The sequence below is a fragment of the Carettochelys insculpta genome, chromosome 3 (genome assembly GCF_033958435.1).
Source record: "Carettochelys insculpta isolate YL-2023 chromosome 3, ASM3395843v1, whole genome shotgun sequence".
Taxonomy (NCBI): Eukaryota; Metazoa; Chordata; order Testudines; family Carettochelyidae; genus Carettochelys; species Carettochelys insculpta.
In genome coordinates this window covers 62425568-62442005 of record NC_134139.1, presented here as the reverse complement: position 1 = coordinate 62442005, position 16438 = coordinate 62425568, and the positions used below count along the sequence as shown (strand labels likewise).

Genomic DNA, 16438 nt, shown 5'->3' with positions numbered 1-16438 from the left:
AAGAGCTTATACAGCAAGACTTTTCTATCATGGCAATTTGGAACTTAATTTATTTTCGTTTCATTTTATAAGCAGCTAAAATCAGTTACATCAAAACAAATATTATTGAAACTAGCTGTCGAGCTGTTGCATCATATTAGAAGGCACAAACATCAATGAAGTAGAACAGATCATTTACCTGGGTAGCACCTGGCTAGCCAATGGAGCCACACCATACACTAACCTTAATATATGGAAATCAAAGATAGACAGTACCAACTTCTTTGATTTCTGGTTTAGTGATCTACTTTTCCCTGTGACATTTTTAATGTATCATATTCCAGTCTGCAAATCTAGACAAATTGTTTCCAGGTGATTTACTGTGCAAATAATTTCATGTATAACTAAATGAGTAGCTATTTATAGCACAGATAACGTATCTTGGATGAGTGTATTACTCTAGACTGCTCACATACTACAAATGATGCAGAAAATATTTATATCCATCTGCATGCTTGACTTGTATTTCTGAAATGAATATTCTCCCAGTGGTATGTCCAACTGCTATATAACTAACAGAAAACCTCATGCACTGAAATGTTTTGGCACAAAGGTGTAAGTTAAGAACCTTATAATAGCCTTAACTAAGTTTTCTTGGATTTTGTGGAGCTGAGCCTTACTTTAATATAACTTTAGTATAGATGTATTAGGTTGATTATTTCTAAGGTAACATTTATTCCTAGTTTGAATAAATGTAATGTGTCTTAGCTCTGATTGGTTTTAGTCACATATATGATACAACTTCTGCCGTTACATTGTGCAATTCAATCCTTCTGGGGTTCAGTGGGGTTCAGTTTTCACAATTACTTGATGGCACACATACAGTGATGTTAATAAGCCAGATTTTGCTGGATTTTCTGGAGTAGGAAGATTTATCATATCAGGACTCTGTCCAACAGCTCAGCATGTTTGAGTAAGATAGTAAGCAGTTATCACAGGGCTGTAGTTTTGATGAGTATATGGTTGTCACATGAGCTTGCCCAGAAGCCCTATATATAAGGCAAGCAACAAATTTAGAGACCGTGTGTGACCTACCCAGCAAAATTCTGCCGCATGACCAGAGCTTCTGCACTTTTCTTTACATGCTTAGCTGCCCGTCTTGATAGGGAACCTAAGGTTGGAGGGATGCAGTATTGGTCCTCAGTGATTGGTCCTCATGTGACCAGTCCAACAAAGTTGTTAGTGAATGATAATGGCTGCGATGCTGCTCATGTCTGACTCTTCCAGGATGCTAGTGTTTTTTTGCCCATCCTCCCAAGAGATAGTTAGGATTCTCCTGAGGCAAGGTTGAGGATATTGTTCAAATGCCTTCAGATGATGCTTGGATGTTGTCCGGGTTTCACATGCATGCAGTAGCATCGGAACAACCATTGCATGGTATACAGGGAGCTTTGTCTTGGGACAGATGTCCCAGTTCTTGATGACCCTTTGTCTCAGGCAGGCAAAAGCGGAGCCTGCATGACTCAGACGATGCTGGATTTCTGCATCAATGTCGACTTTAGAGGAAAGATGACTCCAAGGTATGGGAAAGGCTCCCCATTTTCCAGAAGCTACAACAGTGTAAAGCACCTTTATACTGGTACAGGTTGAACTCTTTAGTCCGGCACCCTCAGGACCTGACTGGTACTGAATAAGAGAATTTGCCAAACCATGGGAGGTCAACATTGTCTAACAGCCTTACCAACACTTTCACTGCTTATTGGGCTCTTAGAAGACATTTAGGGGTAAATTACGGCTAAATAACATTACAGAATACTGAGATTCAGGACTGGTGACTGTAAACAAACTCTATGGGGTTACGGGAAACTCAGCCACACGCATGATAAGTGGTCATCCTGCTAACTAAAATCATGCCGGATTACGGATGTTGCTGGACTAAAAAGATTCAACTTGTATAACTGTATTACACAGATGGGTTTTGCCTATAGCATTGTAACTACAGAGGTAAAAATTCACTCCCTCAGCCGGTGTTCCCTCTAATCACTTCCAGCCAGCTGTGGATTTTTCCCATCCATATGTGGAATACATTTTATTATGTGCACCAAGGCATATGTTATTTACACACCACCAATAGAAACACACAACTTAGCCCTGCGAGCTCTGCTAATCAGCTGGGTGGCATTGGGTTTTTTCCTGAGCACTGCACAAGCGCAGTTAGACCCCTACTACCATAACCAGCAGTCATGTAGCACTTTAAAGACCAACAAAATGATTTACCAGGTGATGAGCTTTGGTGAGGCAGACCCACTTCTTCAGATCTGGAAATCCATAGATCTGAGGAAATGGGTCTGTCCCACGAAAGCTCATCACTTCATAAATCATTTTGTTAGTCTTTAAAGTGCCACATGACTGCTGGTTTGTTTGGTTAGAATACAGACTAACACACCTACCTCTCTGTTACTTCCCTGGCTATTGCCATACTCTTCGGAGCACAGACCAGTCTCTGGGGACTGCCAGAGCTCTTAAGGCTGAGCCAGCAGTGTCAGAGGCCTTTCAGTGCTAATCCGGGTGGCCAAACCTCCCCATATTAGGGGATTGCTTTCACATCGGTAACTGATCCCTGCAAGTTTCCTCATTTTCACAGTTGCTCCCTGCTCACCCACAAGAGCAGGGCGCTGGCTACGGGTGGAGGCAGAGAGGCAGGTCCCCCGCAGGGCGGCCCAGGGGACGCAGCTTTGGAGCCGTGGCGCTCCCCGGGAGTGACTCCCGCAGGCCCTGCAGGGAGCCAGGGCAGGAAGGCTTGAAGCGAGGCGGGCACTAGGACCCGGTGGGCTCCGGCGCGCGGCGGTTTCCCGGGGAGCCCGGCCGGCCGCCCGTGTACGTGGTGCCGCGCGGGTGACTCGGCTCCATTAAGCGCGGCCTGGCGGGCAGGATGCAGACCGAGGGGGCGCCGCGCGGGGAGGGCCTGGAGCGCTTCGCCAGCCCGGGCAAGGGCCGGGGGCTGCGGGCGCGGCGGCGCTTCGCCCCGGGGGAGTTGCTCTTCAGCTGCCCGGCTTACACCTGCGTGCTGGCCGTCGGCGAGCGGGGCAACCACTGCGAGCGCTGCTTCGCCAGGTACCGCGCCGGGCCGGCGCCCGCCCACGTGGGCCCTGGCCGGGCGGGGGGAGGTGCGCCAGGGAGAGTGCGGAGGAGAGCGGGCGGGGGCTGGTGCCAGGGCTGGGGAGGGAGCGAGGGCCCCTCACGGAGGTGCTATTGGCCAGGGTGGGCGGGGCCGGCCTCTGTGTGCCCCAGTGGGGGAGTGGGCGGCGGGGATGGAGCGTGTGCAGAGCACCCGCCTGCTCCCTCCCTCTGGGGCAGCTGGCATTGCCCGCCGGAGGCAGAGGGGCTGCTGGGCCGGATGAAGTGTGGGTCTGAGGCAGTGTGGCCACTCTTAGGGAGCTCTCCGAAGAGGCAGGTCGCTGGGGTGGTAAGCGCTGCAGGTGGCGGGCTTCTGTTGAGGTGGTGGCCTGCCCTAGTGACTTTCCACCCTTTTCCTTTGTGGGCCGCTAAACGTTCGAAATGGAGGTGCTGACCCCTTTGCAGCTATTAGACCTCATGCGCAGGCCGCCAGGTTGAAAACCATGGGAGTGTCAGCCTTTTGCTGACCTCCTAGATGTCAACTGTGACGCTGGTCTCCAGGGATCTGTGGATCAGGGTGAAACCCATTGCTTTAGATTGGGCCTGATGACTTGATGTAAATCCTGCACTTTGCCGTGGGCTTCCTATGTTACGATGAGCAAGTCACTTATTTTTTCTCTCTCTGCTTTTATTTCTCATCCATAAAACGTGAATATTATTTTCCTATTCCCCACTGGTGTATTAGGGTTGCCAACTCTCCTGGGTTGTCCCAAGTATCCAGGAACGAAAGATAATGTCATGTGAAATCGCCAGGAATTTAGCACTCTATGATAATATGCTAAAGGCTGAAGCACTCGTTAGGATAATGGGGGCTAAATATCTTAGACTGATAGCAGGGGCATGGCTGCACCCATGATGTACCACAGCCATGGTCTTTTACATTTCTGAGATTTAGCCCACTCCATCCTTCAGTTCTGTGAGATGTTCATTACTGTTAGTCTGTACTCACTTGAAGATCTGTTGACATCCACCTTTGTTATTATGGCACTTGATCTTCATATGCTGATTTTACTCTCTTTTGCACTGCAGAAGTGTGGACTCAAGAACCCTCCTTTAAAAAAACTTTCTTTTCTACAAAATTGTTTACAGTAAACCCTTGAGATACACGCAGTCAAGTTCTGCATGTCTCAGGTTAATGTGTCTGCCACTGCCCCTGACAGGAACAGTTTCCCGGTCTCTGGAGAGGCAGGAAGCTGGGAACCAGGTGGCAGTTCTAGTTAGTTTCCTGGCTTCAAGGAGTGGAGGGGAGCCTGGAGTCAGGCTGCCCCTGGTTCCTGCCTCCCCTCCACTGGCTGGAGCCAGGAAACTGACCAAGGCTGCTGCCCTGCTCAGTTTTCTCTCTCTGCAAGCAGTGGAGAGATGGGAACCAAGCTGCCCTCTGGTTCCTGGTGCCCTGCCAGGCTGGGAGCCAGGAAACTGACCAGCTCAATAGGGCTGGTCAGTTTCTCAGCTCCTGCAAGCCCAGGGGAGGGGGAAACCAGGAGGCAGCCTGGTTCCTGTCTGCCCTGGACTTGCACAAAAATTTGAGGTATGTGGGGGTTGCAGAATCTCAGCCCCCACATGACTAGAGGGTTTGCTGTATTTGTGTAAAATTTATATGGGTATTTGGGTAGCAGATAACACTGTTACTAAACTTCTTCCTTGAAACTATTTTTCTTTCAGTTCCTTATTCAATTTTATGTAGCTTCTTATGTTGGATTCTTCTCCATAGTATGAGCAGATTCAAGAAGTGCATTAATTACATGGCTAACTCTGTATCCCAGAAAAGTATCCCATTTCCTCTTGAGGATAGTCTCATACTCTGGCTGTAATTCTAAATACTCTTAGGGAAAGGTATAAATTTACTCATGTGAATATTGCATTGCATTCAGTGTGACTAAGGTTACATGCATGCCTACGTGTTTACTGATTAGAGCCTGTAGAGCAGGGTTGTTTGGGCCAGGGGTCCTCTGACCCACAGATAAATCAGTCAATAGAAGCAAAAACCCCAACTCCAACTCTCACTGAAGTGGCCCCTTACTGAGACACCTCACTCCCCTTGCACTCAAGCCCCATGGAGCGTGATAGTTCAGGGCTTCCCCAGGACAGATTAACTCTTCTGGGAGGTTGAGGCTGGTAGATCTTTGGCCTTCCCAGGCTCTCGTGTTAGACCAGAAATGAAGGTTCAGCCTGCAGGAGGAGGCTGCTGGGGAGCCAGCCAGCTGGCGGGTGTGCAGGGACTGGTGGGAGGGAAGGTGCAAGAGCAGGCTGGGTCACAGGGTCTGGATGGAAAATAGGGTGCAGGGCTGGGGATGAGGTGTGTGAGGGCAATAGGGAACACTTACCTGTGCATCTCCTGGGGACAGATCTGCTCCGTGTTCCCTGCCACTCCTAGTCACTACCCCCACTGCTCCTATTGGATGTGATTCTGGCCAATGGGAGCAGCAGGGAAAAAGCCTGCAGGCCAGAGGTTCCTTGTGCTGCCAGTCCGTCAGCCCAGTGGGAAAGGGAGAATAGCATCACGCAGAGCCTTGTCCTCTCCCCACCAGGCCGGGCCTATGGGCTGGGTCTGGACTGCAAGGCTCAGGGACTGCCCCCTACCTCCCTCACAGCAGGGAGCTGACATTGGTGCTCCAGCCAGATGTCAGGTGTGTGTGTGTGTGTGTGTGTGTTTGGGCGGGGGGGGGGAGGTGGGAGAAGAGGTCATTCAGTATTAGAAGATAGATGTAATATCTGGTTTATTTTATTTTATTTTTTAAGGAAAGAAGGATTGTCCAAGTGTGGAAGATGCAGACAGGCATTTTACTGCGATGTGGAATGCCAGGTATGTATTACAACTTGTAAAGAGGGCCAGGCAGTAATCTGTGTTTATCATTAGCTTAGTAGGGCACTGCCAGGCTGTAATGATATCTACTGTTAAGAACAGCAAGCTGGTCAGTTTCAGCATCCCACAGATGCTGAGAGTGGAGTTGGGTTACAGATGGTTACAGGATTTAGACATGTTCCTATTAAGTGAGTCAGGATCAGCTGTGCTGGAACATATTACTGAGACATTTGATTAGTACAGCCTACCAGCCCATTAATTACTTCAGTAGCTTCATCCTACTTCCCATATATGCCATTTTAATGTTTGTTTAGGTGAAAAATCATAAGTAAATAGCTGACTTAGGTTTTTCGTCGTCTTTAGCAAGTGTTTGCTGGTTGTTTGTGTTGATGATGATAGCGGTGCATATGTGTTTAGAAACCTACTGTGCTTCCTCTCTTAGTCTGACATTCTGTGATGGGGCAGAGTCACCTAGAGGCACCCTTTTCTGATGTTCATGTTATGGAATTTTTAATATGCTTTAGAGGACAGTAAGGTTTCAGAGTACGTGACCCTGCTCATACGTGGCTGACCTCTGATTCATACAGTAAACCCATGCTTTACGTGGCTTCACCTTGCACAAAACTTGCTTTAGTGTGAGTTTCACACAGTGTAAAGCTGCTGGGCTCTCAGCCTGCCTGGCTTCCCGCAGCTGTGGACAGCTAGGCAGGCTGAGAGCCCCTCCCCTCTGGTTCTCAGGGTGGTGTTAGTGGCACTTCTCTGGGAAGGGTTTTAGCCTGCCCGCCCCTGCGGGTAGCCAGGTGGGCTAAAACCCACTTCCCAGAGCAGCACTGCTTGACAGCCATGATAGTTCACCCCCCATTTAAATCCCCTGCTGGCTCAGCCCCCACCCCCGCCCCTGTGGCCCAACTTACCCCCCCCCACATGCCCTGGCTCACTTCCCCCAGCAGGGGCTCTAGCCACGTGCCTGCGGCACCCCCGTGGACTTGGCTCCAACCCCCATGCCCCAGCCCCCTTCACCTGGCTCCAGACCCAACCCCTCCAACCCCCATGCAGCACTAGCTCAACTCTTCCCCCACCCCCATGCAGCTGGCTCTGCATGCAGGGCTCTACCCTCCTCCCCCACATTCAGCCACCCTGCCCTGGTGCATCCCCCTGTTTAACTACCTTACCTGGCTGCCCCCCCGCCTTCCAGCTCACCCCCCCATGTGAGGCTCCAGCTGTCAGCTGCTGCCAGTGTGCTCAGGGCTCTACTCCCCCTGCCAGCTCAACCCACCCCCATTGAATCCCCCCTGTGCCTGGCTCACCCCTTTTGGCATGTACTGAGCTGTCAGCCGCCAGCATGCACAGGGCTCCAGCTGTCAGCTGCTGCAGGTGCATGAGGCTCTACCCTCCCAGCTAATCCCCCCCCACCCGCTTCAGTTCACCCTGTTCCACCCCCCACCCTTGTGTCCTCAGCCCACACCTCCCCAGCATGCAGGGCTCTGGCTTCAACCTGTGCCTGGGGCTCCCAACCACCAGCTCATGTGCATGCATGGCTCTAGCTCCAGCCCCACTAATCACACCCCTGCAGCCCTGGCTCCACCCCCCTGGTTGGGCTCAACCCCCTCTCCAGCCCCCTGCTGCCCAGGTCCAACCCCCTGCGCACCCTGGCTCAACAGCAGCCTCCCTGCAGCCTTAACCCACCCCCCCAGCCCTTTCCAGGGCCCTAACCTATCCTGTGAGCCCTCCCCGACTTACACAAAATTCAAGGTACATAAGGATTGCATAGAACACAACCCTTGCTTACCTCAAGGGATCACTGTAGACTAAACTCTCTAGTGCAATTATAATTCTATTTTTTTCTTGAGTTTGGAGGGGCAACTTGCTCTTACCTACTTCACTGTATCTAGCCAATTGCACTGTCCTGCCTTTGCATGCTTTCTGGTTGACCTATAGTTAAAGCCCTACATGGATACAAAATTTGGACTGGCATCTGCAAAAGTGAGTCATAGTTATCTTTAACTGTATCTGCGGGAGTAGATACCTACAGATACAAAGCTGATAGCGTGTATTTGCAGCACTCCACCTAAAGTACCATACTCCTTATGTGTGAGAAAAATATAAGCAGTCTAAATACAGTAATTCCTCGATTTACATGGAGGTTGCATTCTGGGCAACCTCTGCATAAATCAGATTTTGTGTAAATTGTGGGGGAGGGTGATTGGGAGATCCCCAGAATTCTCCTGGCTGGCTGTTCCAGCCATCTGCTTCCCCTGGTTGGGGAACTGCCGGCATCTCCCAGCTGGGAAAAACGGAGAAACCATGGTGTAAGCAGCTGTGTACCCTCTGGGCTTTCCCAGCTGGGGGAGGTGGGGCCTGGAGCTGGGGGGGAGGTTTTGATTTGCACGTAACTCACGTTAATGTAAGCTAAGTGCAAGTTGAAATCATGCTTGCCGAGGGTTTACTGTACAAGCTAAAAAACAAGACCCAACTGTATGGAATCCTGTGGGGTAGGGGTAGGGTAGAGAATTTAGTTCGTGAAGGACTAAGGTGATCAAACTCGCTTCCATGGAGGTTAGATTAGAGCTGAGGTCTTCCCCAGGAAAGCAGATTTTTAGCTAGAAAATCATTCATGAGAAGCCTTCTCTTAGATGATAATGTTCTGATTCTCATCTTGTTGTTTGGGCAGAATGTTCTACATTCCCATTAGCTGGGATGAAGTATTGTAACTGTGCTGTTCCAGTCCTTCAGTTTCAGAAAGAGCTTTCATTTTAATAGGCCCCATATCATTCCTCCAAAAGATGATCCTATGTAGATGTAATACATTTTTTTTTGTGTTTTCTGATCCCCAAACTTCTAGCTTTTATGCTGGTCCTGTCTGTTATTTGACATTCCTGTGTTTATATTTAAAAAAAAAAAAAAAAAGTAGGGGCAGATTCTACCACCCTTACTAGCTTCCCACATCCTTTCCCCTCCCCACCACAGAGGGCTGGATTCTGATACCTTATTCACATCCATCGGCCTGTTTGCAGAAGAGGTGATTGAGCGATTAGCTAATGATCTACAATGTCCTTCCTAGGTGGCTTGGTGAGTAATACCATGTTTTGTATATGAAGTCTGTTCAGTAGTGTTTCATTCTCTTGACTGAGGTGTGACGTGCTTTGGTACTGGCTTTTTCTTGATAGTTATGTGTGAAATACTTAGTTTTATGCCATCAAGAGAGGAGGAAACCGTATCTTCTGTGTTTTGGGTCCTTCTGAATCACTCAGGTGAAATTTAGGAATATTGCTGGGATTGAATTCTTCTGATACTCTTTCAAAGTTATCTTCAAGCATGACATTTTTTAGCAACCCAACTCCATGGACAGTATGTGCTACACAGTGTATATAGCATCTTCATCCTAGTCTTTTTCAAAGGTACTTTTTTCACTGGTTCAGTGATTCTCTGTCAGAGCTGATGAGGACATCTGTGCCTTGGTACTGAACTTTCTACAGTGAGACATGTGGTAAATGTTGCCCTTTTAGTTTCCATGGTAGGGGGAACTTCATTTTTAATTTTTTACACTAGCCAACAAGAACCTGATACCACGCTTCCCTATAAAAATCATTAATCTGAAAATTCTTCAGTGTGAGAGTATTTTATTGCTTATTCATTGTACTGTGTGAGACATTAAATCAATTTCACTTCAGCTCACACTCCCCTTCATAAAGTGCTTAAAACATAAGAATAGGGTAATACTGATGGACCACTTAGTCCAGTATCCTATCTGCCAACTGGCCAAGGTCAGGAGCTTTATAGAAAATGAACAAAACAGGGCACTGAAGTGATCCATCACCTAGCATCTGACGGAGGCGTAGTGACACCCACACGAGTTGCATCCATGACCAGTTGGCTAATAACCATTAATGGACCTAACCTCCATGAATTCATCTTGTTCTTTTTTGAGTGCAGTTCTACTTTTGGCCTTCACAACATCCCTTGATGACAAGTTCCATCCGTTGACTTTGTGTTATCTGAGGAAGTATAGTATTTCCTTGTGTTTGATTTAAAATTACTGTTGACACACTTTATTGGATGACTCCTGCTTCTTATGTTCTGTGAAGGGGTCAATAACATTTCCTTATTCACTTTCTCAATACCATGATTTTGTAAACCTCAGTCATACCTCCCCTCCTCACCAAACATCTCTTTTCGAAGATTAAACAGACTGGGACTGTTTATCTTTTTTCATGTGGAAGCTGTTCCATAATCCCAATCAGTTTTGTTATCCTTCTCTGAATATTTTTCCAATTCTCATATTTTGAGGTAGGATGAATAGGATTGCGTGCAGTATTCGAGATGTGGGTGTACCATGGATTTATATAAGGTAATTTAGCTAGTAAGGCCATAAAGATCAATCCATTTCCTAATGGTTCCTAATGTTATGTTAGCTTTTTGGCGATGCTGAACAGATGCTTTCAAGGAACTATCTGAAATGACTCCGAGATCTTTTTTGAGAGGTAACAGCTAGTTTTATATACAGAGTTGGGATTATGCTTTCCCTGGTGCATTACACTGAATTTACTGTGTTGAATGTCATCTGCACTTTAAAAACAACAAGAAGTCCTGTGGCACCTTATAGACTTATGCTCCAAATATCTGTTAGTCTATAAGGTGCCATAGGACTCCTTGTTGTTATTGAAAATACAGATTAACACGGCTACCTCTGGTTGCTCAGTCACCCAGTTGTATGAGCCACCCTTTGTAATTCTTCACAGTCAGCTTTGGATTTGGCTATCTTGAGTAATTCTGTTTCATCTTCAGACTTTACCACCTCACTGTCTACTCCTTTTTCAAATTAGTTGTGAATGGGTTGAACAGCACTGGTCTTTGTACAGACCTTGAAAGAGAGAACACAAGGCAGTATTTGAAAGCTTAAAATAAACAGAAACAAGAGAAAAGAATGAAGTTGGCTGGGTGCTGCAAATCGTGTGGCCCAGTTATTATATGTAAATACTTATAGGCTATTCTAAATCTGCAATTGTAAACTGTTTATACAAACAAAATTTTTTATTTGGGAATTAGAGATATTGTTTTTTTTAAATGCAGAAGTGACATTGTGTTTTGCGTTCTGGTTTGGTTCTGCAGCACACTACAGTATATTGCATTTTTCCTTCATCAAAGTATTAATTTACTGAATGCTATTTCTATGTCCGTCCACCCATCAGAATGAACCCTGTTATTTACCCAGAAAAATATTAATAGTTTTTGTGCATATTTTCACTTTTGTATTCCAGTAATAAACACTGGTAAATTCTCTGGAAAAATTAAATAAAATAAAAATTGAAAATGAAAATGAAAGGCCCTAACTGTATCCCCTGGATAACCCTTGTCCACAGTCTTGTTGCCTTCCTCCCAGCAAAGAATTATAGGAGTTTGATGAAGAATGGTGAGAAATACTCTTGCAAAAGTGGTATTGACTCTTCCCCAGCAAATCATGTTCATCTGTGTGTCTGATACTTTTACACAATTTGCCTGGTACAGACTTATGAATCTGTAATTGCCAGGATCACCTATGGAGCCTTTTTCAAAAACTGGCATATTAGCTGTCCTCCAGTCATCTGGTGTAGAGTATGATTTAAAGAATATGTTTCATACTACAGTTAGTAGTGTTGTAATTTCATATTTCAATTCCTTCAGAATTCTTGAATGAATAACATCTGGTTCTAGTGTCTGTCTTCTTACTGTTTAGTGTAGCTGATCGTTTCAAAACTCCTGCTGCTGACATGTCTGTCTGGGGACAGTTTCTCAGGTTTGTCCCCTTGAAAAGAATGTCTCATGTATAGGACTCTCCCTCACTCCCTTCCAGGTGACAGAAGGACATCATCGTGCAAATCTGTCTGTCTGCCCAGTGGGTGGTGGCAGGGAAAGGGACAGGGTGTGTGGCGGGGCGGCCCCTGGAAGTTTGGGGCTGGCCACACGGGTCCCTGACCCCCTGCAAAAAGAGAGGGGGAATGGCAAGTGTAGTGAGCAGCCCTCCAGATGTAGTTTTTTTTTTTTTTTTTTTTTAAAAAAGAAAAAGGATTCCATCCAGTTTTCAGGTGTTGCATTCTTGTGGCTCTTCCTTGTAATTTGAGTTTAATTAGCTTCCTCGTGTTTGTGACATTCCCCTTTCTGAAGTTAAATGCTACGGAGCTTTTACGGTATTTTCTCCTCCTTCACATGAATGTTAAATTTAATTACAGGGTGGTCACTGTTACTGAGCAGTCCAGCTATATTCACCTCTTAGACCATATCCTGTGCACCATTTAGGACTAAACCAAGAGCTGCCTCTTCCCTTGTGGGTTCCAAACTAGCTTCTGTAAGTAGTGGCCATGAGTGGTGTCTAGAAACTTTATCTCTCTGCATCCTGTCCTAAAGTGGCAAGTTCTCAGTCAGTATGGGGTGATAATCTGTGACACAAGGGCCCAAAGCTTGTGTTTCAGTGTGACGATCCTGTTGCACTTCACTGCCCACATATAGCATCTTTAAAGCTGCCATAAACGGCAAAGGAAAGATTAGCCTCCTGGTATAGAGCTGGCATAGCAGCTCCCTCGTGCTCTCATTCTGGGGCTGGACATGGCCAGGGCTAACTTGATAGTTGCAGATCTCCAGTTATTGTTTGGGGCTGTTGGCAGCTGGAGTAACTTAGAGTAGCCTGCAAGTTGCCCGACTCGTCGATCTGAATAATTACGCAGCACAAAGTAATTACGGATGACAGAGCTGAGCTTTGTACCCCCCTTGTCTCTCTTGAGATGGGCGGTGTGCTCCTTAGATGCAGCTGAGGATTTAAGTCGAGGCCCCCCTCTCCCTTCCTGCCTTCAATCTGACTTTGTTTCTGAAGGTTTGTGAATATCACCTGATTCATACCACTCTGTTTTTCACTACCAGCATCACATGCTAGTGACCTATTATTACACGAATGAAATTCAAACATCACATGCAGTTGACTTTTTTTAAATTATGGTTTTAGTCAGCCAGCATCAGACTTACTCTTGTTTGCGTCATCCTGTTCCCAGGCCCCCTGAAATTAACTTTTCAACAGCTCTGAAGAGAAATGTTTTAAGAGGGTTAATCGTTAGACGCAGAACCGTTGAACTATAAACGAGTTACTCGTGCTTCTCTTTCAGCTAGCAAACATGCCTATTGTGTATCCCTTACAGAGGGCTGAGGTCAGCTAATCGTTGTGTGGCACGTTCCGTGCTTGTCTTTTCCTTTGCCAGTTGTGGAAGGCTTGAAGATTTGTTGTATTGCAGTGTTCGGAATCTGTACTTCTGCAGCAAAGAGAGCTGTGTGTTTAGAGCCCTGTTTATCTCTCCCTGAAGTCTCTGGTAAAATTCCAGTTGACTTTAGCAGGAGAAGCTTCTGCACTTGATGCAGAACTCTGGGCAGCACAGCTGCACACCTTCAGAACGTAGGCACCAAAGATGACTTTAAATCCGGGGTGTCCAACCTGTTTTCATCCAGGGGCCACATGGCAATTTTTTTTACATGTTTTGGGGGCTGAACATGAAATAGCCCCAAACCACCCCGCCCCCACAACCCCAAGCTGCCCCTAGCCTTAGACCCCCTCCCCCCCGCAGCCCCAAACCACCCTTGCCCCCAGCCCAGGATTAACTTACCTAGGAGCTCCACATGTTGCCATCCCCTGCTGGCTCATGGGCTGCTTCTGCACTGGGGCTGCCAGTGTTAACACACCTGGGTCCTGGGGCTGGAGCTGCCAGCTCTTGGCCCTGGGGCTTCTGGGATTCCCCTGGCCTCTGCAGAGCTCTGCTCCCCAGTGTAGTTCCCCCACACCAACAGAGCTCTGTGTGCCAGCAGAGTCCTGTGGCTGCCCGCAGAGCCCTGCATGCCAGGGCTGTTTGCAGAGTGCTGTTCTTTCAACATGGCCGGGTGCTGCTCCAGCCACGCTGTTCAGGAGCTTGAGGAGGAGTCAGGAAGCAGAGGTGGGAGCTGCAAATGGCTTCTCAAAGAGCCACATGCGGCTCAGAGATGCCCAGCCACCTTTTAAAACTGGCACTGCTGCCGGCTCAGCAGCCAGATAAAAAGGCTCTGCAGGCCACATGTCAGACAGCCCTAATTTAAAGCATCTTTATTTCTTTCCTGATTCCAGTCCCCCTTAGTCCTTCTGTTGCAGTTTAAAGACACCTCATGGCTGCTCTAAACTACACCCAGAGCTCCAAGAGGTTATCTTGACTGCCAGGTATTACCAGAGCACAGTGACCTGTCTATTCCCCATGTCCCTCTATGTCTCCACTCCAGGGGCCACATGGCAAACGTCCACTGCACCAGCCTTGGGACATTCCTCTTGCTAAGGGGAATCCTGAGGAGGTTGATTAAGACAGTTTCTCAACTGCTTTATGCTGTTTGAGTGTAGAGAAGGATACAGACTTTGTGTTGTATTCAGTGACTTCCCTGCTTGCTCATTTCAGTAAGAATTTCATCTTGCATAATGTTGGCACAGGTGGTTTTAAATCCAAATATAACTTGGAATGTTTCTATTAGGTTAACATTTGATTTAAGTGAATGTGTCTGGGCTAAGAAATGAGGCTTACAATCCTTGAATTATCAAAATTACTAAGGATATAGTGAGAACTGGTCAGGACTTCCTTGTAACATGATAACAAAGGGACACGTGATGGAAATTTAAGGGCAAGCAGTTTAAATGCTACAGTGGTTTACATACCTTGTACAGTCCATGTGTAATCCTCACTGTCTCAGGAGATGATCCTGAAAATACTTTTTAAAAAGGTTTTAAGTGATTTTGCCCAGTTAAATGTCCTTACTTGAGAAATACTTTGGTTTTAATGAGAGTCTTGACTGCATAAAAACCAGCAGGGTTTGGTACATTGATAGAAGACTAAATGTTCCCCTCTCCTTCCAGGCAGGGATGGGAGGAGGGAGAAAAAACAACCAACCAACCAACCCAACTCACTGGAACTGGGTTGAAATGAGGGTGTTGGGCATCTGTGTGGCCATGGTGAGAATACAGGCATGAGGCATTCAGATAGGTGTCCTTGGCCTCTGGACAAATCTCCTGAGAGTTGCAGGTTTTTGAGATTAAGCACCACACTGGTGGAATGATCAAAGCAACTGAATCCGCCTTTGAGATTTCCTGTCTCCCACATACGAATAACAAGTGTTGGGTCCATATTTATCCAAGTTAAGTCACAGTACTTTGCGTGGCAGCTGTACAAGCTAAGGCTGTGTTCATGGTAACCAAACCTCATTCTTTGCATAGAGAAGCTACCCGACTGATCAAACTATTTTAAATGTTTGCTTCTCAGTCTCTTCTCCCTGTCAGCTCAGGATTCATTAACTTAAGCTGTAAACAGCTCTGCCTGTATCTCTCTCCTCTTATTTCTGTTCATATTGCCCCATTGTCCCCTTGCCCTTCCACGCTCACTATCCCTCTTGTTTCTCAGTCCCACGCTCATGTTCATGCCTCCTTCCAGGTATGATCTCAGCTCCCTGAAGTCTACTCCCTCACCCTTTTGTCACTGAAATCCCTCTTAACAGCTTGCTGCTTCTGGGAGTTCTTCAGGTGCTAATCCACATCAGTTTCCTGTCCTCTCAGCCCAACTTTATGTAAATGGAGCCGCGGGGATGGGGGGACGAGGGCTTGAGCCTCCATCACTTACCGCTGGGAGTAGCACTTCAGGACTATCTTGTAATACCGTTACACAACAATACCGTACACCGCAAACAGTCCAGCTGACACCTGCGGGATTCTTTGTGGGGTATAGGTAGATGAACTACCCAACACAAGTATCAGTGGCAGAATGAGGCTCTAAGTGACTGCATTATTAACCCTTCCACTGGCTCTCCATGGATCTTTTTGTATTATCTGTGTGTCTCTCCTCTAGAGCGGTGGTTCCCAATTATTTCAGTAACACAGCACACTTCAATGAGACAAACAACTCCATGGCACACCCACTTTTTTCAGCTGAATTAATTACTCATAAGTATCACATTTATGGTTACAGTCTTACTAGAGAGGTTTGCAATGTAGTAGTGCCTACAACAAGCTAAACAAGGATCAAATCATTAATATTCCAAATCCACCACAGAATATACCATCTCAGACAGTGAGCACAGACCCTTTTTCAATGTCCGCTCAACACCGCGCAAGGGATGTTGAATAAACGAGTAACCACCGAAAGCAGGCTCCCCTCTTTGGCATTTAAACCACATCCCAACTCCAACAGACTTCCGCCCTTCTTCCCTCCCTACCTCCCTCTTGCCACAGCTGGGAGTGGGGGCATGCTCCCTGCCAGCTTGTTTGGGCTGGGAAAAAGCATTTCAGCTGCCTCCTGGCACGAACAGGGTCCTGTGGGTGTGGGTTGGCATTTCTCTCCACGATGGCTCTGTAAAGAGCCACCGCAGTGGGGGTGGGAGTTGATAACTCCCGTGCCAGCTGCAAGTCAGGCAGCCTTGCTTCTTGAGCCCCAGCTGGCACTGGGTCATCAATCTCTCCTC

The 16438-nt window shown here is 47.1% G+C and overlaps 1 protein-coding gene across 9 annotated transcripts in view; it reads left to right on the top strand.

Moving 5' to 3' along the window:
• The first annotated feature begins 2639 nt into the window (after positions 1-2639).
• SMYD2 (SET and MYND domain containing 2) overlaps positions 2640-16438 on the top strand; it is a 42714-nt gene continuing 28915 nt past the window's right edge. The window contains exons 1-4 of one of the 9 annotated variants that reach the window (XM_074989976.1): positions 2640-2806; positions 4819-4989; positions 5896-5959; positions 8927-9028. In XM_074989976.1, the coding sequence (XP_074846077.1) occupies positions 9008-9028 (21 nt within the window). In that variant the 5' untranslated portion in view covers positions 2640-2806; positions 4819-4989; positions 5896-5959; positions 8927-9007. The other 8 variants (XM_074989975.1, XM_074989977.1, XM_074989979.1 and 5 more) reach the window with 8 other exon arrangements.